Source organism: Podarcis bocagei (genome assembly GCF_964188305.1).
Source record: "Podarcis bocagei genome assembly, chromosome: 7".
Classification (NCBI taxonomy): Eukaryota; Metazoa; Chordata; class Lepidosauria; order Squamata; family Lacertidae; genus Podarcis; species Podarcis bocagei.
Genome location: NC_138132.1, coordinates 92594465 through 92618239, shown reverse-complemented (window position 1 = coordinate 92618239; position 23775 = coordinate 92594465). Strand labels below are relative to the sequence as shown.

General features: G+C 50.5%; 1 protein-coding gene across 3 annotated transcripts; it reads left to right on the top strand.

Annotated features, from left to right (window-relative positions):
- Positions 1 to 759: 759 nt before the first annotated feature.
- Positions 760 to 22248, top strand: AP3M2 (adaptor related protein complex 3 subunit mu 2). Of its 3 annotated transcripts, none has more exons than XM_081200984.1 (9): positions 760 to 891; positions 4269 to 4618; positions 6990 to 7161; positions 10317 to 10454; positions 10756 to 10841; positions 12179 to 12312; positions 14489 to 14696; positions 19191 to 19335; positions 20773 to 22248. In XM_081200984.1, exons 2-9 carry the CDS (start codon positions 4346 to 4348, stop codon positions 20871 to 20873), a joined length of 1257 nt encoding a protein of 418 aa, XP_081057110.1. In that variant the 5' UTR covers positions 760 to 891; positions 4269 to 4345; the 3' UTR covers positions 20874 to 22248. The 3 variants fall into 3 exon arrangements, with proteins under 3 accessions (XP_081057110.1, XP_081057109.1, XP_081057111.1); XM_081200983.1 differs by lacking the exon at positions 760 to 891 and adding an exon at positions 2722 to 2790; XM_081200985.1 differs by lacking the exon at positions 760 to 891 and adding an exon at positions 2841 to 2861.
- The last annotated feature ends 1527 nt before the right edge of the window (positions 22249 to 23775 follow it).

Below are 23775 nucleotides of genomic sequence, written 5' to 3'. Positions count from 1 at the left end.
TTTAAGTTGGGAATAGAGTAGTTGCTTTGGAAGACGATCGTCAGGCATCCGCACAACGCGACCAGTCCAACGAAGCTGATGTTGAAGAATCATTGCTTCGACACTGGTGATCTTTGCTTCTTCCAGTACACTGGCATTAGTTCGCTTGCCTTCCCAAGTGATGTGTAAAATTTTCGGAGACCCCGTTGATGGAATCTTTCGAGGAGCTGGAGATGGCGTTTATCAGTGGTCCATGTTTCACAAGCATATAGTAATGTTGGTAGTACAACAGCTTTGTAAACAAGGATTTTGGTTTCCCTGCGAACGTCCCGGTCCTCAAACACTCTGCACTTCAGTTGGGAGAAAGCTCTTGCGGAAAGAGGCCCTTGGGAAAGAGACCTGCCCAGGCACACCCCCCCCCCGCGCTGTGTTTCCAGCTCTTCAGGCGCCCATTAAAGAGCCAGAATGACGCGCCCGCTGCGGCTGCTCCTCGATGACGTCACTGCCCTCCCGCCCTCTTCCTCGCGCGAGGCCCACCTGAGCGTCACGCGCCGCGCGTGCGTGGGCGGACGAGGGGCGGGTTCGGGCGACGGCCCGTTGCTAAGGCGCCTCGGCCAGGGCCGCGGAAAGAGCCCCCCTGCTGCCGACCAATCGCCAGCCCCGCTCTCCGCTGCGGTCGAGGCTCACGGGCCGCCGCGGCTGCCACTCGGGTAGGTCGCCCCGCTATTGCCCCTTCGCTCCAGCCTATCAGCAGCCGACGTGGAGGAGCTCCGCCCCACGCAGCCGCCCCCTTCTCAGCTGGTGCTGCCGGCGGGGAGGGGAGGGCGAGGGGCTGTCTGCCGCGAACCAATCAGCGGAGACCGCCGGGGCAAGGGGCGTGGCCAAAGCCCTGGCGAGGAGAGGGAGCGTCCGGTGAGCCGGGGCGGGGGGCGCGGGCGGGCGGGCGGGCGGGGGGGCCGGACCCTGGAGCCCCGGGGGGCTGGGAGGGTCGCAGGCCGAGACTCCCGGGCGGGAAGGCGGGGCTGCGGCCCCCTGGGGGTTCAGAGCCGCAGTCTCGCGGGGTTCCGCCAGTGGGGAGCGCAACATTGGCCAAGGTGGCGCCCTCCCAAGCGTAGGCTGCCAGCTGCTTTTGGACTCCAGTTCCCATCATCTCTCACTGCTGGTATTGCTAGCCGGGGATGGTGGGAGTTGCAGTCCAGAAATAGCTGGAGCCCCAGGTTTGGGGAACACTCTTCTAGGTGGTGTTCCACTCCAACTCCCCTCTGCGGAGGGCACCACCTTTGGCAAAGGCTGCTTGAGCCAGTATGTGCAGCAGCTAGAGCGCTGGTCAGGGTAGGACCTGGGAGACCAAATCCTGACACAGCCATGAAGCCCCTTTGGGCCAGTCACTGTCTCGGCTTAATCTCCCTGGCAAGGTTGCTATGGGGATTCAATGAGGTCATGTGGGTGAAATCTGTGGGGTTGCAATGGAGAACAGGGAGTTGAAAAGGTACATAAGATATAGGGCTCTGCGTTCCGGAGGTGTGGAGGGTAAGTGGGAGGGGGGCTCAGGCTGATGTGCTGGTATGTTAGGCATGAAGGTGTCCCAGTGGGATGCTTAGGAGCTCCATTAGGGTCTTCAGCTTAGCATCCTAGAAGACAGTAGGGCCGTAATAGCGATGTTGAGTTGAAAAAATTCCACATTTTCCAGCTCTTTATTTTTCTATGAAAATGCTTCCATTTTAAAAGTTTGTTACTAAGAATTAATGGATACCAAGTGCAATAATTCAATATTAGGCTACTTTGGAGTTTTAATTTTTTAATCTGTTTGCTAAATGCAAGTAAAACGAATGTGCTAAATTAGATTACTCCAATGCATCACAATATCTTCTGATGGAAAAAGAAAACTATTCAGTGCAAATTTCCCTAAGTTGTATGGGGGAGGGGGAATTCATTTATTTTATTAACCCACATCACTAAGTACCGTATTTTTTGCACCATAACACTCACTTTTTTCCTCCTAAAAAGTAAGGGGAAATGTCTGTGCGTGTTATGGAGGGAATGCCTACGGGTGGCATGCCTACGATTTTCCTCCTCTAAAAACTATGTGCGTGTTATGGTCGGGTGCGTGTTATAGAGCGAAAAATACGGTAATAGTCGAGTTTGCAGAAATCCTCCCTGTGCTCTGGGGCAATTGGAATAGGAATTCTTAGAAATACCACAGGCTCTAATGGGGGTAGAGCTCTTGGTTCTTAAAAACAACAACCCTGTGGATTTCTAGCTGTGAGCTATGCAGTTGTAATGAGGATTTTAAGAATTACAAGCAACATCCACGGACGGGCTTTTTATTCTGGAGAGCTGAGAGACTGCAGCTGGGGTTGCTTGCAGATTTACAACCTGTGTTGTGTAGGGGGTTGACTTACAGCATGGGTAGGGAAACTAAGGCCCAGGGGCCGGATGCGGCCCAATCGCCTTCTCAGTCCGGCCCATGGACGGTCCAGGAATCAGCGTGGGGCCTGCCTGGTGTTTTTACATGAGTAGAATGTGTGCTTTTATTTAAAATGCAAGGGGTGAGAATACCTTGACATCTTCCCCAACTTTGAGGTGGGAAGGGGGGGGTGTTGTTTTTGTTGCCCTGAACCTCAGAGCCATTTGGAAAATGATGAGAAGTCTACCTGCTGAGTGCCTCTTAGGTGCAATGTGGCCCCTCCACTCCTCCCAAGCAGAGAAGCTCAGAGCTTATGCTATCCTTGCTTTTTCTAGGGGAAGACTGGCAAGTGCAATTGTGGATCCCTGAATAGAAAAACAGGAATGTGGATGCTGGAGACCCTGGTGATTACTAAGGGAAAGCCTGGGAGAAATTCACAACAGAGCTTTGGGGTCACATAGTATACTATTATCTGGTAGCACATTAATTTGTAATACTAGCATTTTATTATAAGCAGCTAAGAAAGGAAACATTCTTGTAAATTTAAATAAAGTCTGCAATCCCAGCTGTCAAACAACTGCACAAATAAAATAAGTTTTATTCTGCTCTTGAAACACATTGAGGTTTGGGTTCTGGCAAACCCTAAGCGAGAATCTGATCCATAAATGTGCATCATTGTCAGAAATGCCTCTGTGCATTCCCTTGATATTTGACATTGGTGCATGGATGTCATTGTAGAGAGAGTGCTTGCTGGTCAGGCTCAAGCCTTCACAAGGTATGTGACCCTGTGGAGAAAGCCTAACTGGAACTGATCAGTACATGCAGAAAACATAACACCATTTCTGCAAATACTGTCGCTGTTACTTTCCATCCATGCAATTGCATCGTAATCACATCACGTTTCCTGCCATGGTCCCACACCTGAAATTCTCACTCCAATTCTCTCTTGGTTGTGACTGCAAGTGTGAACCATCTCTCAGTTTGCTGTAGTCTCCAAAGCTTAACACAGGATGAGCTAATTGGATGAAGGCTAGGAATGAAAGGAAGGTATCTTACTTGTAATGGGGCACCTGGAAGTGAAGGGACAAGACTGGCTCAAGCTTAATAGATGATTGATAAAGTGAGCAGTCTGAAATTTGAGGAGGTGGGGGCTGACGTAGAGGGACATGAGAGGGTGTGTGAATGGAGACTGGCCAAGGGTTGCGGGGGATGATGGTGTGTGTTTTTTGTTTTGAAGATCTATTCTGCAAGTTGTCATTGACACAGTAAAGGGGCATTAGTGGTGGGTGTATACTGGACCAGCCACACATCATTTCCCCTCCTTGGTTATTCTGGGATGCCTCCTCAGCATTATTGCCGCCTGGAGGGGCCCCTCATTGCAGCATAAAGAGATACAGGGTTTCAGCAGGAAGTTAAACATGGAAACAAAGCTGTAGGTCTGTCCTTAAACTTCTGAAGGCACAAACAGTATTAAAACTGAGATTGCATATAACCACCCCAACACCCTCATGAGCTGCTGCTGCTGCTTCTTTGGCGATCACTCGTAGCCGAGTGAGATTGTCTTCCATAAACACTGTTTTAACAGTGAACCATCTTGAGCAGCTGGGTGGGAGCTGCTGTGGCTGCTGGGCAATAAGGACTGGGTGGGGTGAAATTACTTTGGTCCTGAGATTTATTTGTTCTGATTACTCCTTTTATATCCCATCTTTCTATCCTCACAGCAACCCTGTGAGGTAGGTTAGGCAGAGAGACAGTGAGCTTCATGCTTGAGCTGGGATCTGAATCCTGGTCTCCCAGGTGCTAGTACAACACTTGTGAACTGGCCTTCCTCAATAACACTCAATGAAGTAATATATATTTTGTCACTGTTGATTTTTTAAAGATCTGAAGTAGCACAGTCCCACTTCCTCTGGACTTGGCAAGGCATCTCCAGCGTTGTGCTTCCCTGTTGGACCAGCCATGATTCACAGCCTCTTCCTGATCAACTCTTCTGGGGACATCTTCCTTGAGAAACACTGGAAAAGTGTGGTTAGCCGCTCGGTTTGTGACTACTTCTTTGAGGCACAGGAAAGAGCCTCAGAGGCAGAAAATGTGCCCCCCGTCATCCCCACCCCTCACCACTATCTCTTGAGTGTCTATCGGCACAAGATCTTCTTTGTGGCAGTGATCCAGACAGAGGTACCCCCGCTTTTTGTCATTGAATTTCTTCATCGGGTTGTGGATACTTTTCAGGTACGTAAAATGGCAACGAGGACTAGAATCTGGTGTAGGATTCTGTGTTTTGTCACAGGGCACCTCATGATCAGGAACATACGAAGCTGCCTTATACAGAGTCAGACCACTGCTCCATCTAGTTTTCCATGGTCTACACTGCCGGAGTGGGGGGGACGACTCAAAATCCTCCAGATGGTGGACTATTTGTTTGTTTGTTTGTTTGTTTGATGGGTTGTTGTTGGACTGTTGTTAAGCTTTCAGACCGCTTTTCAGGAGATGTTTGCAGCTCATGCAATCTCTTGCCATTGGGCATGGTGACTGGGGAGGATGGAAGTTTGAGTCCATCGACATCTGGAGGGCCACAGGTTGCCTGCCACCAGTCCCACTGACTGGCAGCAGCTCTAAAGGGCTTCTGGAAGGAGTCTTTTGCCACCCCACCTGGAGATGCGTTCAGAGCAGGTGCTCCACCACTGAAGAACCACCCTTCTTTCGGGCTCTTGGCCGTGCGGGCTCCTAGACCCCCATTTAAAAGGCCACCTCAGAGATGCTCCAGTTCTCTTTCCTAATTTTTTACCCTTCCTTACAGAAAAATGGCTTTTGCCTCCTTTCTTACTTTGGGCATGCTCAGACTGCACACCCACCACAATTTTCTAACTACCTGTCAGCACATGAGACCCAGTGATGGAATCTGAGTTGTAATCTGATGAGCTGAGCATCAGGGATGCTTCTCTGCACTCCTTCATTATTTATGTGCCTCATTTTCTCCTCCTCCAGTTACCACTGTAGCTTCCTGGTGACTGTAAGAAAAGGGCCGGGGAAGATGGAGGAGAGTCCACCCTCCCAAATTTGGGAAACTCCAGACCAACTTGGGTCATAATCCAGGGTGATGTTCTGATATCAACAGGACCAGATGCTTCCTAACTTCTAATAATTTTATACTTCAATTCTTCCAAATAACTTGTGGTGACAAGCATGGGTCTCTCCCCCTCGCCCTGTCCCTGCCCCCCACCACACAAAATATTCCCACTTTATCCTCACAAGACCCTGTAGGAGTAAGGTCAGTAAATAGTCACTGGCTCCAAGATGCCTTGTGAGCCTCATGGCTGGGTGACATTGAAACGCTTGTCTCCTTGGCCCTATTCCAGCATTCTCACCACAATTACAGAGTGCTCTGGTTCACTTCCAGGTGGACCAGCGTTGTTCCCCAATTATTTTACTTCACTGTGTGTTTTTTTAAATACTGAAATGCTATTCTTCATTTATACATTTTATAAATCTCAAAGTGGTTCACAGTATACATAAAAGCAATAAATAACACCAGTTAAAACACCGACAAGCCATATACAGTACTTTTCAACAACAGCAGCAACCAAGAGAGCAAAATTCTGCCTGAATTCCAGTTGCTGGGAGCACAGTGGGTGAGACTGCGCTTGCACTGGAGTGCTGCTTTTGGGTTTCCCACAGACCTCTGGTTGGCCACAGGTTTTTGGACTAGATGGGCCATTGGCTTGATCCAGCAGGTTCTTAAAATGTTCTTAAAGGAGTTCTATACCAATAGTCAAGGAATCCCAGAAAGGTCTTCAGTTGTCTGCAAAAGGCCTCCATTGTCTATGCTCACCTGGTCTCTATAGGGAGCTCGTTCCACAAAATGGGCTCCTCAATGGAAAAGGCCCTCCTTTGAACCCATGCCAAATGGACTTTGGTATGGGGAGCAGTGCCCCCCCAATAGATTGCAGTCACCTGCATGGACTGTGGATGGAAAAGGCTGACCTAACCTGGTCCCAAGCAGTACCATTCGTTCCTTGTGATCCCGTGTATCCCATGTGTGAGAGGTGAGTGCTGCCAAAGCCGGCATAGATAAAACTCCAGGCTCGCTGCCAGTTGCTGTCTTTTAGATTCATTTACAAAGTTCAAAAGAAAGTTTCCAGAGCTTCAAAGCATGTCTGACCCTGTCGGCTAAGATGCCCCGTAGGGTGTTTTTTTTTACTTTTTCTTCCCCAGCAGGCTGGTCGGTGGAAACCCCGCCTCTGATTTCCTCTGTTCAAAGAATAACTAGTTCCGGGCTCAGCCTCCCCTCTCCCTGCCTCTTCTTCGCTGTCGGACGACAGGCTACTAATTATCTCTTTAGGCTCTCTATAAGTGCTGGTCTCTCCCCTTAGCTCTTTTGCCGTTTCCATCTCCCTGACACCATGGGCCAGGACTCTCCATATCTCACTGTGCTGCTCCCAGTGATACCTCAAAACTCCTGCTTGAAGTGGCTTCCTCACCTTGCTACACAGGAAAACCACCTCTGGCTTTTCTTTTCATGGGGAATAAGCGGAGCTCTCCCTCTTTGGCCTGTTTCAGCAGACACCCTGAGGAGGCTTGTTAACCTTGTTTCCACACACAGGATTATTTTGGAGTCTGCTCCGAGATTGTCATCAAGGACAATGTCGTGGTGGTCTATGAGGTGCTGGAGGAGATGCTGGACAATGGATTCCCATTGGCTACTGAGTCCAACATTCTGAAGGAGCTGATCAAGCCCCCGACCATCCTACGGACAGTTGTCAACACCATTACAGGTCTGTGATTTTGTGTATGTGTGTGTGTGTGGTCTCCAAATAACCTATTTATTGAGCGTTCACTCTGATTTGTTCGCAGGGAGATTGGATGGCGTTAACTGATGAGCACGCATTCTCATTTGTTGGTGGGGTGGTTAAACGATGATGCAGTGCAGCGAGAGTTATCTCACACTTTTCTCTGGATTTTCCCAGTGGGCGAGGGCTGAGCCTTAACAGGTGAACTAGTGGAGAACTGGTGTAAGAGCTTTAAAGTAAAAAGGTTTCACAGCTGCATTTTGCAACTGGAAGTTTGTCCCCACTGAGACAAGTAGGATTTGCTTGCAAGTAAATTTTATGCAGGGTTGCATCAATTAGAGATACATTTGATGAGAGATGCATCAGACTCTGGTGGTGTTCATAACTTCCTGAAGAATCTTCACTGCATGTGCTAGATGGATCCCATGACTTACTGTTTTCACTGGGGAAGCGCAGGTGGCATTGTGGACCTCCTCTTGACAAAGAGCACAGCCAGGTTTATCCTCCTGAACAGCTGGAATGAATGGAAGAGGCAGCTCTTTCAGCTCAGTTCAGATGATGTCAAGAAGACTGTCACGAACAAGTTTGACAACTGAATGGTTCTGAGACACTATTCTGCATCTAGACAACCTGACAACTGACCCATATTCAGTTCAACAGCTGTTCTTCATATTTGGCTTTGACCGCTTTCTACTTCTAATTTTTAGAATCATAGAATCATAGAATCATAGAGTTGGAAGAGACCACAAGGGCCATCGAGTCCAACCCCCTGCCAAGCAGGAAACACCATCAGAGCACTCCTGACATATGGTTGTCAAGCCTCTGCTTAAAGACCTCCAACGAAGGAGACTCCACCACACTCCTTGGCAGCAAATTCCACTGTCGAACAGCTCTTACTGTCAGGAAGTTTTTCCTAATGTTTAGGTGGAATCTTATTTCTTGTAGTTTGGATCCATTGCTCCGTGTCCGCTTCTCTGGAGCAGCAGAAAACAACCTTTCTCCCTCCTCTATGTGACATCCTTTTATATATTTGAACATGGCTATCATATCACCCCTTAACCTCCTCTTCTCCAGGCTAAACATGCCCAGCTCCCTTAGCCGTTCCTCATAAGGCATCGTTTCCAGGCCTTGGACCATTTTGGTTGCCCTCCTCTGGACACGTTCCAGTTTGTCAGTGTCCTTCTTGAACTGTGGTGCCCAGAACTGGACACAGTACTCCAGGTGTGGTCTGACCAGAGCAGAATACAGTGGCACTATTACTTCCCTTGATCTAGATGCTATACTCCTATTGATGCAGCCCAGAATTGCATTGGCTTTTTTAGCTGCCGCGTCAATAAGTCAATAAGTTTTGTCAATAAGTTTTCTCACACTGCAATACAGGCCAGTGAGCTGATTGTCTGCACTGAAGGCAGGGAACCTATGGCTCTCTAGATAACATTGGGTTCCAACTCTTATCCGTCTCAGCTCACATGGCCTGTGGTCAGGAATGAGGAGATTTGGAGCCTTAACAACATCTAGAGGGCTTCCCATTCCTGGTTTGCATGCAGATTATATGCCCCCACAGCTCCTACCTTCAGATAGTCTCATTTGGTCATCAGTGGCTATGTTTGGATGATCAAATCTTGGCTTAATATGCCAAGTTATGAGCCAGCGTTGTTCCTCCACATGCAGCTGCTTTGCTGCTCCCTTCATAGAATGGGGAAATGAGCCAGGAAGCCACAGTTTAAAAATAGCTTCTCATTATGTACCAACCTGGAAGCTATGATTAATGGCTTCTCAGCAAGCCAGAATATGGAGAGACAGCCTAAAGTTGGTTGGCTTGGAAGCAGTTAACCATAGTTTGTTGGTTTGAATGTAAGTAGAAGCTATGGTTAACTGTTGCACGTACCCATTGTCTCCAACTGTAGCTTTGGGGACCTAAACAAAGCTTTCCTGAAAAAGCAGCTTCTCCCCTTCATCCTAGATCTCTGTGAGGATGAAGGTAGCCAAGAGGTTATGCCTTAGTTTGAGAATAATGTTCTCAGGGCTAATGGTGATGGGATCTGTCTTGCCAATGTGGAGAAGATTTTTATTTTTATTTGATTTTATTTATAATTTGTTCTGAACCACAAATGAACAGTCAGAATCCCAGCAGGGATCTTGCCCTCCCATGTTCCCACACTGTAAGATTTATACACAGTTTCAGTGTGCATAAGACAATGTTCATTTCTCTGTCCAGTTCTGGGCACCACAGTTCAAGAAGGACACTGACAAACTGGAACGTGTCCAGAGGAGGGCAACCAAAATGGTCAAAGGCCTGGAAACGATGCCTTATGAGGAACGGCTAAGGGAGCTGGGCATGTTTAGCCTGGAGAAGAGGAGGTTAAGGGGTGATATGATAGCCATGCTCAAATATATAAAAGTTTGTCACATAGAGGAGGGAGAAAGGTTGTTTTCTGCTGCTCCAGAGAAGCGGACACGGAGCAATGGATCCAAACTACAAGAAAGAAGATTCCACCTAAACATTAGGAAGAACTTCCTGAGAGTAAGAGCTGTTCGGCAGTGGAATTTGCTGCCAAGGAGTGTGGTGGAGTCTCCTACTTTGGAGGTCTTTAAGCAGAGGCTTGACAACCATATGTCAGGAGTGCTCTGATGGTGTTTCCTGCTTGGCAGGGGGTTGGACTCGATGGCCCTTGTGGTCTCTTCCAACTCTATGATTCTATGATTCTATGACTTCTCCTACTGTACCAGAAGTTGTCCCTGGAGGGCGAATGCCTCACAGACCTGCAAGAACATATGCAAAGAAGATTTTTCAAGAAGACACAAATACCCCCAAGTTTGGTGCATTCCTTGCCATAAAAATGTGAGCAAATTTATGTGTGAGTAGCTCTCATTAACCTCAGTGAGACTTGGCTGCTCCCTTTGGGCTGTGGGATATTTTGCTGCAAGAGTTGCAAACTTCCATATGCATACAGCTTCTGCCCTATGAATCTGGTATGCAGAAGCAAAATATTTTGGCTCTTCCTGGTGGGAACTCCTTGCACTAAATGCAATCTGAAAATACTGCTGTTTCTGAGAGAGAGAGCAGTGTTTTGCTGTGGTACAAGAGTATGAGAAATTAGGAAATGGGTTTGGCTGGCCATCTCTTTTAACCTTTTCAGGAAGCACCAATGTGGGAGAGCAGCTCCCCACAGGACAGCTGTCTGTTGTTCCTTGGCGAAGAACCGGTGTGAAGTACACCAACAACGAGGCCTATTTTGATGTGATTGAGGAGATAGATGCCATCATTGACAAATCAGGTACATAGATCTGTATTCACATGGCATCGCCTCTAGGCAGCAGTGTCCTTGCCTCAATAAGCAGAAGCAGCAGCATTTGGGGCCAAAGGAAGACACATTTCAATGCATTCCCCTCCTCTTGTTCATTTCATTTCCCTCGCCAGTGATGGTGTTTGCATGCTACTTTTCAGATGTAACTTACAAAGTGATCTACCATTTTGAAAAGTCTCGACTACTGTTAACCATAATCAGTGTCCAAAGTGATTTCCCCGGGTTTCCTGACCTCCTTTGTGACCCACTTGGGTTTTATTTCCCATGGCAGGTTCCACGATTACGGCTGAAATCCAAGGGGTGATTGATGCTTGCGTGAAATTAACTGGGATGCCAGACCTTACCCTCTCCTTTATGGTAAAGTTTGAGAGGGCCATAGGACCTCTTGCTTGCTTTTTCCATGCTCTGAATAGACCTACTGGAATTAAGGATCATCACAAGCTTATGGTACCCTCCGTATGTCCTTTCTCTTGTGCCTTAATGATTATTTGCACCCATGATGTTGATGGGACAGTTAAAGGCAACCCCACTTGCTGTACTGCTTGTGCCTGCAAAACATTTGGGGCAGACATCCTGCTTCATCTCCAATCCATGCATGTCTTGTAACTCTCTGCTGAAATCTTGTGTATTTTTTTATACTGTAAATATTCTGTTTGTTTTTTGTCCTTCTTTTATTGCGCTATAGTGCAATAATGGCCCACCAGGCAGCAGTGATGTGGTCACGTTGGGCAAACATTGCAGAACAAATGAAGTAGAATGGTGTGGGTGGGTGGTCCATTAATCTCAATGGTTCCAGTTTAATTGGATACAACTCTGTGCTGCTCTTCCGTATAAAAATGTCAGGGTGGCATATGTAATATAGTAGAACAGTTGGTGTATAAAAACATTCACATGCCAGATTGTAAAAAAGCAGGAGGAGCCAAGCAGGAAAATTGCTGCCTACAGCGATGCTTAGGCAATTTTTAAAATTATTTGCCTAGCAACAGTATAGCATCAAAGTCAGCACCAGGCAAGCACCCCTAGGGAAGGCATTCCATACCTGGCTATATGGAGCCTCACAACAGAGAAAGACCTTTTTCCTGCTCTCTCTGTGCCTCGCTTCAGATGTCAGGGAAGCCTGGAAGATGGCCATCAAGCCCAAGGGGGCTTGTGTGGTCCTTCATCACTTGATGACTGTTGAGGTCCAGGCATTCAAGTGGGGCTTGTCCTGCAGACCCGCCAAGGTTCCCTGGGGGAAGATGCCAGAGGAACTGGCTGGTGTGGGTGGAAGGCACTGCAGAATGTTGTGGTGGGAAGGAGGGTTTAAACTAGGGGTGGGGGACACTTTTTCAGCTGAAGGGCCATATTTCCTTTTGGGCAACCCCTTGGGGGCCACATGACAGTGTTGCATGGAGACAGAGGCAAAAGCAAGCAGAGCAACAAACCTTTGTCTAGTAGGCTGGTTTCTGCACATGCTCATCTCTCCTCCATCCAGACAAGCAAGAGTCACTACCAAAGTTCAAGGGCACCCATCCAAGTGAAAGCACCCAAGGAGGGTCCAGTGCCTGGCCGGGGAGGGTGTGTGACCTGGGGAGAGTCCCAAAGGCCCAGCCCTCAATTAGACCTCTGAAATGGGTATTAAGACAACCCACTGATTTCAGGAGAGAGAACAGTCTGGTTAGAAATCTCTGCTGTCTTTATCTTGCTTGCATTAGAATCCCAGGTTGCTGGACGACGTCAGCTTCCACCCTTGTGTGCGTTTCAAGCGTTGGGAATCAGAACGAATCCTCTCCTTCATTCCTCCAGATGGGAACTTCCGTCTGCTGTCATATCATGTCAGCGCTCAGAAGTAAGGAGCGGGGTTGGGAGCAGTCATTGGCTCCCAAGGTCCAGGAGCTTTCCCTAAACCCTTGGTTTGAAACGGAATCCCTCGTGGTGACATTCTGCTTCTCCCCCACCCAGGGGAACTGCCACCCTCTTATTGGCTCCATTCCCTTTTCGATTTTATTTTTATTTCTCTTCATTGCCCACCCTTCATCATCAAGTCCCAGGGCGGGTTACAACAACTTAAAATTCTGAATTAAAAACAGAACATACTACATTCACAAGAATACGGTATGTTCTGAAAACACACATCTCAGGCGTCTAAGGGTAAAGAGGTAATGTCTCCAGCATTTGCCGAAAGCTACGTAGCAAAGAAGCCAGTCTGTAAGGAAGGAGGCAAGGTTTAAAATATATATATATACTTGAGGTCTGAGTCATTTAGGGTTTTAAACATAAACATGAGCACCTTGAATTGGGCCCAGAAACAGATCAGCAACTGTGGGGCATGAAGTCAACCTTGGCTTGGAAGGTGCCACATGGAACCTGCAACAAAATGTTACAGCATGGTGTATTACTGTTCAGGATACTCTGCTTTGTTCCTCATCCCCAGCAGTCAGTCCGTATTCAGTGGTCACTGCAGACACTCAGTCCTGGAGGTTTCTGTTTTTGCTCCATAAGCAGTGACATCCCTGAATGCTGGAAATAGAGGGAGTGATGACACGGGATATTGCAGACCCTTTGCTAAAACTGAGCACAGAAAGAGCAGAATTAAGACAAAGGAGCAGCTCCTTTGTCCTGGATCAGCGGGAAGACTAGGTGCTAGGGGTGTGCACAGATGGACCCCACCTCCCTCCCAGTGACCTTCAGAAGTGCCATTTGCCATTGTCAGACTGGCTCTTGAAAAAGCAAGATGACAAAGCTAATCTGCTCTATAGTAGAGCTGAAACAAAACCTTACACACACTAAAAATGTTGCCATTGCCATTCAGTGTTGAGAGTTGCTTTTGGGATGTAACAGTACTCATGGATTTTAAGGTGATGATGCTTAGGGACTAACTGACTGACTGACTGACTAAAATCTATAAATCTGACAGTAGTTGTCATTGGGAATGCTGACAATGTAAATTCATAGTTTTGCAAGCCAAATTTAAAAAGGAAAAAAGCACTTGGGAGCCACCATCCCTCCCCCAAATTTGTTTCAGATCTACAATGCATCTTTGGCTCTACAAAAATCCTTGTCCTCCACAAGGCATTCCCAAATGATGCACCTGGAACACATTGTGCAGAGGAAGCTTACAGGCAACTCCGCTTGCACAGGGGTTGTGTTCCAGGTCATTGCGTGCTTGTGAGAAATTGTGTGTAATCAGAGCACCCATTGAAAAAGCCTGCAAACACCTCATTCAGCCCCTGCCCCACCCTGCCCCTTTTTGTGACTTTTTGGGTAACATCAAAGTTTAGCACAGCGCACGCATGTGCGGTCGAGCACATAACAGTCACTGCCTGTACTGTATATATATTTGGCAAAGATTAGAAGTCACAGAATATAGAGAATCAAAAATAAATAGCCTTGGGTGCAGAGGCCAGAGAGAACTAACCACAGGTGTGGGGGTAAATACAAGGAGCTGCCCAAGGATATTGAAATCCCACTCCTCAGACCACCAGAGTGCTGCTCAACAGTCCCTTCTGGCTTCTTGCATATTACTGCCAATGCATTTGGAATTACCATGGAAAACCTGGGGAAGATATTCTTTCAGGTGTTCCTCTGCAGTCATAAGAACTAGAAACCTTTAAAATATAATAGATATCATTGTGCAAGGAAGACATCAGAGCCTACTTCAGAAGGACTCTCCCCTCCCTGCCCTGCTCCCCACAGACACCAGCTAGCCCCAGCTATCCTCTGGGAAGGACCATCGCATGTGACTGCTGAACATTAGCCTGCTACACAGGACCGGGCAGGTTAGGGAGGCTTTCTCCAACCTGGTGCCCTGCTCCAGATGCTTTTAATTGCCATTCCCATCATCATTGGCCAGCACAGTGGGGTGGCGGGGGGGGTGCGGTTTGGACCACAGTGCTGAAACGTGACTGCCCTACTAGCTAGGCTTGATGAGAGTTGTTTTCCAAAACATACGGAGCAGGACACCAGGTTGGGGGGAGCTGGTTTTTGCTGCTGCTGCTGCTGCAATGGTGTCTCCTCTCTTCCAGCTTGGTGTCCATCCCTGTTTATGTGAAGCACAACATCAGTTTCCGGGACAGCAACTCCTTGGGCCGCTTTGAGATCACCGTGGGTCCCAAGCAGACAATGGGGAAGAGCGTGGAGGGGGTGATGGTCACCAGCCAGATGCCCAAAGGAGTCTTAAACATGACCCTCACGCCTTCGCAGGGGACGCACACATTTGATCCTGTCACAAAGGTGAGAAGGGAGGTGCGGATGGGGCAGCAGAGTCTGGTTCTTGAACAATTTCTCTCGTCTTCCAGGAAGAGAGGAGATGAGAGCCCCTTGACCCATTTAGATGCTTTTCAATGTCTTTTCAAAGTAGGGCAATTAGAATGGCACAATTTCTGCATGCGGTTCTCCAGCCAAATAACGTGTACAGAAATACAGTGGTGCCTCGCAAGACGAAATTAATTCGTTCCACAATTCTCTTCGTCTTGCGGTTTTTTCGTCTTGTGATGCACGGTTTCCCATAGGAATGCATTGAAAATCAATTAATGCGTTCCTAGGGAAACCGACTTCAGACCAGGTCTGGGGACAGTCTGTCCCCGGACCTCTTTTGAAGGCTGGGGGGGGGGGACAAGGGCCTTTCTTCCCACCCCCAGCATTTTAAAAAACCGTGGGACAGCGGAGGACTTCTCCGCTGTGCGGGGCTATCTTAAAATGCTGGCGGGCGGCATTTTAAAATCGCTCCGGACAGCGGAGGACTTCTCCGCTGTCCGGGGCGATTTAAAAGCCCCTGGGAAGGCAGGCAGGGGGGACAAAGACTTTTGCCCCCTGCCCGCCTTCAGAAGGTGTTCCCGCCCCCCGCCCCACTTCGGAAGAGCTTTCCGAAGTGGGGCGGCGGGGCCAGGTGTTCCCGCCCCCCCTCCCCACTTCGGAAGAGCTTTCCGAAGTGGGGCGGCGGGGCCAGGTGTTCCCGCCCCCCCTCCCCACTTCGGAAGAGCTTTCCGAAGTGGGGCGGCGGGGCCAGGTGTCCCCGCCCCCCCGCCCCACTTCGGAACAGCTTTCCGAAGTGGGGCGGCGGGGCCAGGTGTTCCCGCTCCCCCTCCCCACTTCGGAAGAGCTTTCCGAAGTGGGGCGGCGGGGCCAGGTGTTCCCGCCCCCCCTCCCCACTTCGGAAGAGCTTTCCGAAGTGGGGCGGCGGAGCCAGGTGTCCCCGCCCCCCCGCCCCACTTCGGAAGAGCTTTCCGAAGTGGGGCGGCGGGGCCAGGTGTCCCCGCCCCCCCTCCCCACTTCGGAAGAGCTTTCCGAAGTGGGGCGGCGGGGCCAGGTGTTCCCGCCCCCCCTCCCCACTTCGGAAGAGCTTTCCGAAGTGGGGCGGCGGAGCCAGGTGTCCCCGCCCCCCCCGCCCCACTTTGGAAGAGCTTTCCGAAGTGGGGCGGCGGGGCCAGGTGTTCCCGCCCCCCCTCCCCACTTCGGAAGAGCTTTCCGAAGTGGGGCGGCGGGGCCAGGTGTCCCCACCCCACTTCGGAAGAGCTTTCCGAAGTGGGGCGGCGGGGCCAGGTGTCCCCACCCCACTTCGGAAGAGCTTTCCGAAGTGGGGCGGCGGGGCCAGGTGTTCCCGCCCCCCCTCCCCACTTCGGAAGAGCTTTCCGAAGTGGGGCGGCGGGGCCAGGTGTTCCCGCCCCCCCTCCCCACTTCGGAAGAGCTTTCCGAAGTGGGGCGGCGGGGCCAGGTGTTCCCGCCCCCCCTCCCCACTTCGGAAGAGCTTTCCGAAGTGGGGCGGCGGGGCCAGGTGTCCCCGCCCCCCCGCCCCACTTCGGAACAGCTTTCCGAAGTGGGGCGGCGGGGCCAGGTGTTCCCGCTCCCCCTCCCCACTTCGGAAGAGCTTTCCGAAGTGGGGCGGCGGGGCCAGGTGTTCCCGCCCCCCCTCCCCACTTCGGAAGAGCTTTCCGAAGTGGGGCGGCGGAGCCAGGTGTCCCCGCCCCCCCGCCCCACTTCGGAAGAGCTTTCCGAAGTGGGGCGGCGGGGCCAGGTGTCCCCGCCCCCCCTCCCCACTTCGGAAGAGCTTTCCGAAGTGGGGCGGCGGGGCCAGGTGTTCCCGCCCCCCCTCCCCACTTCGGAAGAGCTTTCCGAAGTGGGGCGGCGGAGCCAGGTGTCCCCGCCCCCCCCGCCCCACTTTGGAAGAGCTTTCCGAAGTGGGGCGGCGGGGCCAGGTGTTCCCGCCCCCCCTCCCCACTTCGGAAGAGCTTTCCGAAGTGGGGCGGCGGGGCCAGGTGTCCCCACCCCACTTCGGAAGAGCTTTCCGAAGTGGGGCGGCGGGGCCAGGTGTCCCCACCCCACTTCGGAAGAGCTTTCCGAAGTGGGGCGGCGGGGCCAGGTGTTCCCGCCCCCCCTCCCCACTTCGGAAGAGCTTTCCGAAGTGGGGCGGCGGGGCCAGGTGTTCCCGCCCCCCCTCCCCACTTCGGAAGAGCTTTCTGAAGAGGGGCGGCGGGGCCAGGTGTCCCCGCCCCCCCGCCCCACTTCGGAACAGCTTTCAGAAGTGGGGCGGCGGGGCCAGGTGTCCCCGCCCCACTTCGGAAGAGCTTTCCGAAGTGGGGCGGCGGGGCCAGGTGGTCCCGCCCCCCCTCCCCACTTCGGAACAGCTTTCCGAAGTGGGGCGGCGGGGCCAGGTGTCCCCGCCCCCCCGCCCCACTTCGGAACAGCTTTCCGAAGTGGGGCGGCGGGGCCAGGTGTTCCCGCCCCCCCTCCCCACTTCGGAAGAGCTTTCCGAAGTGGGGCGGCGGGGCCAGGTGTCCCCGCCCCCCCGCCCCACTTCGGAACAGCTTTCCGAAGTGGGGCGGCGGGGGCAGGTGTCCCCGCCCCCACTCCCCATTTCGGAACAGCGTTTTAAAATGCTGGGGGTCGGGAGCGAAGCGCTGCCGACCCCCAGCATTTTAAAATCTCCCCGTGTCCCGGGGAGGTTTTAAAATGCTGGGGGTCGGCAGCGCTTCGCTCCCGACCCCCAGCATTTTAAAATCTTCCCAGGACACGGGGAGATTTTAAAATGCTGGGGGTCTGCAGCGCTTCGCTCCCGACCCCCAGCATTTTAAAATCTTCCCAGGACACGGGGAGATTTTAAAATGCTGGGGGTCGGCAGCGAACGCTTCGCTCCCGCCCGCCAGCATTTTAAGATCGCCCGGGGCAGGCGGGGGGGAGGCAGGCGGGGGGGAGCAAAGACTTTTGCCCCCCGCCGGCCTTCAGAAGAGGTCCTCTTCTGAAGGCCGGCTGTGGGCGAAAGTCTTTGCTCCTGACCGCCAGCATTTCCCTATGGGCTTTCGTCTTGCGATGCAAGCCCATAGGGAAATTCGTCTTGCGAAGCGCCTCCAAAACAGAAAACCCTTTCGTCTTGCGGGTTTTCCGTCTTGCGAGGCATTCGTCTTGCGGGGTACCACTGTATATACTAAACTGTGCATAGAAACATGTGTATTAGTGAAAACAACATACAATAATGTATTATATTACAGGAAATTGCTTGTGAAATTGTGTATATTACTAAAAATAGTATACCAAAATGTGTTCACTAGGAGAAATTAGCACTAAGATGCTGGTGAATTTTCAGGAGGATTAAAAAATAATAATCCACAAGTTGCTGCAGAAATTTGGAGTACAGATATTACGACTGAAAAAATGAGAACCTGAGATCCATTCCTACTTGCCACACAATGTTTTTTCTTTCTTTGGCGATCACTTTTAGCAGAGTAAGATGGTCTTCCACAGAGTTTTAGCAATGAGTCCGTAAGTGACTGTGGAGGCCAATTCTGGATCCACCCATCCTTCCACAGGGGGACATTGGTTTCCGGATGGGAGTTGATCATGGTGTGGATTTGCCAAGCGGGCCTTCTTCTTAGCACGTTTCTCCCTTGCGTCCTGAGTTTGAGTGTCTTCAAAGCCAAGACACTTGAAGACAGGCCACACAATGTGCATATGCACTGATATATTGAAACCAAGTTAAAAACAATTTGCAGTCGCCAAGGCAGTCAAGTGAGTAGAGTGGAACTGGAGATGGCAGCAATAGGAATGACCAGTTTGCTTTAAGAGAGGAAAGGTCTTGGTCAGCCCACTAGAGGTATCCAGTGAGCAAACAATGAATTCCCCAGGGAGGGCACCACTGCTTAGAAGCCCCTGTTCTTACTGTTTCCTCCCAGGCAGCAGCACCCTGGGAAGGGTGTCTTGGATGATTAACTAAAGCTTCCTGTCCACACTTAGGTCCTCTGAATAGAGCAAGAACTTGCTTCTGAATAAGCACACAAGAGGGGTGAGATGTAAACTCAAATTAATTCACAGTGCATTAGCTGCAGATTGGTCTGCATGTCTGAGGTCAAGGCAGAGGCATATTCTGATACCCTTCCTTCCTGTGTGTCAGCACTGCAAGTCCTACAGTTTCCAGGCCCCAAACCTTATTTTATTTTATTTATTCATTTATTACCTTTATATTGCAACTTCCTTCCAAGGAACTCAAGGTGATACACTTCTTTTTCTCCTCCCCGTTTTATCTTCACAACAATCCTGTGAGGTAGGGTAGGCTGAGAGTGAGCGACTGTCCCCAGGTCACCCAGCGAGCTTCATGACTCAGTAGGGATTTGAACCCTGGTCTCTCCCAGGTCCTAGTCCAGCCCTCCAGCCATGACATCACACTGGCTTTCAACCTTCCGCTGTCTTACTGACTCCAAGCTCTGTGGTTGCCTGTCTTCTGTTTCTCCTGTGAAGCTGCTGTCTTGGGATGTGGGGAAGATCAACCCCCAAAAGCTGCCCAATCTGAAGGGGACCATGAGCCTCCAGGCAGGAGCCTCCAAGCCGGACGAGAACCCCACCATCAACCTGCAGTTCAAAATCCAGCAGCTGGCCATTTCCGGTATGTGGGCAGAGAGTTCAGTGACACTCCGCTTTTTTAAACTTACGCACTTCCGTTTGAAACATTTCTCTCTCAGTTGACCCAATTAGGATAAATCAAAGCAGACGACAGCAGAGGGTGGTGGGCCTGCAAGGCAATTTAACAGCCTGTTGCTGACGCAAAAGCCACCCTTATTCCATCTTAATGGTTGCTTTGAGCCGCCTTGAAAAGCTCCCACTCTGTTGGGCAAATAGGTGGGGGGATTGGTGTTTTAATGAATGCCCAGTGTCCCCTTTGCCAGTTTCTTAAAAGAGACACCTGACCAAAGCAGGTAGGTCTTCCTAGGCCAAACGTTCTCTACCCTGGACGCCATCCTTGAGAATCCCCTTTCTTCTGTCATGCCCTATCAGTCTGGTGCCTGGAGGAGCTCACGCATCCAGGCCGGTCAGCGTGCCCGGTGAGTGACTTGCTACGAGAAGGTTGGGAGTGAATGGAGGCCTCTTCAGCCTCTGCCTTCCGTCCTGCCTCTTCTGGCTCCACGTCCTTTGGGGAAGCAGTGTCCTTAAAGGGGCAGCCTCTGGCCTAGGTGCTGTGGCCTCCTGCCTCCTGTGGTCCCTGGTCAGGTCATTTGGGAGGGGCAGGCACTTGGTTCCTCGAGCTCAGGTGAAGCATCTTGGCTCTGGTTCTCTGACCCCTGGTGTTGTGGGAGCTGGGCTCAGAGATTCCCTTACTACCTGTGTCAAGCTTGGAGCCAGGAACCAGATCTGGCTCCTTAACCGAAGGATTAAGGAGGTATCCTGATCGTTGCTGGACTCTGTTCTGGGGCACCTAGCCACTCACCTAACATTTATTAAACTTCTTAATGACATTATCTTGCCCAAGGCAACCCAAAGCGACTTAACAACCCACTCACCCACCCCACAGAGATACACTAAAACCAGGGGAGGGGATACATTAAAAACATCCCACCCCCTTCTAAAAGGCCACAGATAGTTAAAGACCAAAGTCCTGGTTACAGAGGATTTATTTATTTATTTTGCCTGGTGCCTAAAGACAGGGATGTACAAAGCAGCAATCTTACTGCTACAGGGGGACATGTGAAAGAAACTATATGGCTCAGTGGACTGCAGCAGACGATTAGTCCCCTCCTTTGCTCCTTCCCATCTCTAGCATAATAGGTTTCATGAAGATTAAGCAGTTCTGTGCATATGTGCTTAACAGTCTCAACATCCCAAGGGGCTAAGAGGAGCCCACTGGATCAGGCCAGTGGCCCATCTAGTCCCACACCCTGATCTCACGGTGGCCAGGCAGATGCCCTGCGAAGTGCAAGAGCCCTCTCCTCACCTGTGGCTCCCAGAAATGGGCACTCGGGTCTTCTGCCTCCGTCAGAGCCGCCATGTCTGGTCTTCCCCAGTTGCTCTCCCCCAACCTCTCTCCTTACCTTTTCCGCCCTCCTAGGTTTGAAAGTGAATCGCCTGGACATGTACGGAGAGAAATACAAGCCTTTCAAAGGGATCAAATACATGACCAAAGCTGGGAAGTTCCAAGTGAGAACCTAACGGTGGCCCTGCCCGCAAAAAGGCTTGCGTGTGCCCTGACTTTCAGTCTGACTGTGTCCCACCTCCCAGAGCTGCTCCTTGCTATGGCCCACCTGGAGTAGGTCAAGGCAGGTATCTCTTCCCACCCCCACCCCTGCCAGCTGGGCAAACCTAGCACTTACACCTGGATCTTAAATTGTGAAGCTCTTGGGTGGGATTGAAGAGCAAACGGGAAACTGTGAACCATCTTCCCGGCTTACCAGCGAATGTTTCAGCTCATGAAAACCCTGCCCCCGTCTCCCTATTTTTTGGCTGGCATTTGCTTAGTTATTTGCTGTCTGGCGTTCCAGTAGCATCTGAAGACAGGAGGAGACGTCTTTAGAGATTGAGGGGTTTAATCCTGAAGATGCTCCTCCTCTTTTGCATCCGGTACTCTTCTTGTTTGTTTCAAAGACTGCCTAGGAAAGAACTCCCCACCCCATAAATCCTTGACAAAGAGCTGGCTGAAGAGGACTGGAGAGGGGAACAGGATGCTCTCCTCATTTCCTCCTGTCCCGTTTTAAATGTATTGCTTGGGGAAGAGGTTGGAAAGAGCTAATAGTCTTGCGGGGCCTGAGGGTCCCGTGGAAGAGGCACTTGAGCTCCTTGCAGATCTGCCAAGGGCCAGTCCAACACTCATCTGTCTCGAATGGCTTTTTGCAGATTTCTTGGTCATGCTTTGAAAACCACAAAGCCTGTTCATCCAGAGATAGCAGTGTGACACAAAATGCAACTGTGTTCAGGGCTGCTGCTGCTGCTGTACCATCTTTCGCTGTCCAAAAAATCCCCGTTATTTTCTTTGCTGAAGGGTTGTGGTGGGAGGGGAGGCTGTGTCCCCTGTGTCCTTCGTCTTGCTAAGGCAGCCCCTTCACCAATCTGGTTGACCTCCAGGCACTTTGGACCACCCTGGGGCTGATGAGAGTTGCAGTCCCAAACATCTGGAGGGCACCCAGACAGTGAAGGCTGGATTCAGGGAGTGGAGTGGTGGCCGGAGCCTGGGGCTTTGCGGGGGCTGCTTTGTGGCTCCTCTTCCTGCATGCAGTGGTGTGTTGCTCACCTGGCTGTCCTCTCTCTCAAGCATATCGCTCCTATGCAAGTAGATTATCAGATTATAGTTGGGTGCATACCGGTCAGAGCTTACATCAATTTGCACGTTTGTTTGTTTTATAAAACACAGCAAAGCCAGGTTGTTTCCTTTTTGACACAGCAAACCATCTTCCGAATGTCCCCATTGTTGAGAACTCTAAAAGCACAGCATACAGCTGTGAGCCACATGGGGAGAATCCACGAGGCTGGTTAGTTACTGTGCCAAAACAATCCTTGCACGCTGGACTTCACGATTCAAGTGCCCATTTTTTTTTAAGACAATAATTATTAAAATGGCAGTGTACCCTGGATCGCTTTTTCAGGACTCTGGTGGGTCAGAATCTCAGAAGACCCTTTCGCCCGTCAGATCCTGCCACTCTCTGAGTGCAAAGAAGACAGAATTAGGTGCATCCCCTTGGAGCAGGGGAGGTTTTCTCTTAAAGGAATTTCCTCCACCCTCAATGATCACCTTCCTACAGTGAGACCCCATATGTAATCACCAGCCCATTGACTTGCAGCCGCTAGCAGATTATAAGGTGGTGCCATTTTTAGCAGAGTGTTGTAATGTGGTAATCTGTCTGCATGATTCTGCAGCAGCTGTCATTTCCAAACACTTTTGAATGATAATGTGTAGATCTGATCCAAATGTGACTTAAAGTCCCTGGCCAGATCTGCTTTCTCCAGGGAGGGGTGCAGCTGACACACCTGCTGAAACTGGGCCAAAGCACTCCTTGCCACCTGAAGATGTGGAAGCAGCTCCAGATCTGAGAGCACCTACAAAACTTGAATTGGGTCCTTCAGAGGGAGCACAAGCCCACCAGGAACAGGCCTGCCCTTCTGTTCTTGCCCCAGCATTTCCACAGACCATTGCCTGGCTTAAGCCTTAGCTTCCCATGCAAAGGGGAGTCCACATCCAGACAGGCTGCAGGGCCAGCCCTCTGTCCTCAGCCCCAAGATGGTGCATCACTCCTGAAGTTTCTCCTACACATTAAGAGTGGACATCTGCAAAGAAAAGTCTACATGTATAGACTTCCAAACACATTAGACTTTCTGTGTGTTCTGGAATCCTGCCTAGATGTGAACATGGGGAGGCTTTCCTTTGCAAATGCCTAATTTGTGGGTGTTGTGGAGGAGGCCAATGTTGGGGTGTGGCTTTGGCTGTGTGTGTGTGTGTGTGTGTGTGTGTGTGTGTGTGTGCGCGCGCGCGCGCAACCTTGAGTGCAGCCCTTTTCTACCTACAATTTCCACTCCCCACATCTACAATCCTTGTGTGAAAGGAACTCTGGTCTCTGATATTTCCATATAAAAGTGCATAACAGTAGTGAACTATTTAAAAACAACAACATCTCAATAAAACCAGATGAACTCTGGCATAAAGACAGATCTACAGCAAGGGTGGGCAGGCTTCAGGCTTGTGTGATCTGCTTTGTTGTGTGTTTTATTTATACTGTAGCCTCAAGATCTGTCAACTGGAGCCAAGTATGAAAGACATACACTTAAATGTAAAAGAATTATTTTGAGTCTTGGAACCATGGGTGAAGCGGTCAGGGATTACGTGAGCTAGACGGTCTGTTCCTATTTCAGCACTTGGTGCAGGCAAGAAATGAGAGTTGGTGTCAAGAGAGCATTCCATGAAGACAACGGAACAGAGCCTTTTCCTCTTGCTGCAAAGGACATGTGGACTTGCAGAAGCCTCCCAGGACAATCTTAGAAATTCAGGCAGATTTAAGCAGGAGAAAGGAGTCCTTTAGGGTCCTAAAGCACCGTATTTGGGAGGATGATATTCAGTGCATGCTGT

Bases quoted from the DNA above. Each gene is read 5' to 3' on its own strand.
- AP3M2 (XM_081200984.1), top strand. From the start codon at position 4,346: ATGATTCACAGCCTCTTCCTGATCAACTCTTCTGGGGACATCTTCCTT. The intron at 10,455-10,755 runs GTACATAGATCT...TTCCCATGGCAG, and splicing joins TGCCATCATTGACAAATCAG to GTTCCACGATTACGGCTGAA. The intron at 19,336-20,772 runs GTATGTGGGCAG...CCGCCCTCCTAG, and splicing joins CCAGCAGCTGGCCATTTCCG to GTTTGAAAGTGAATCGCCTG.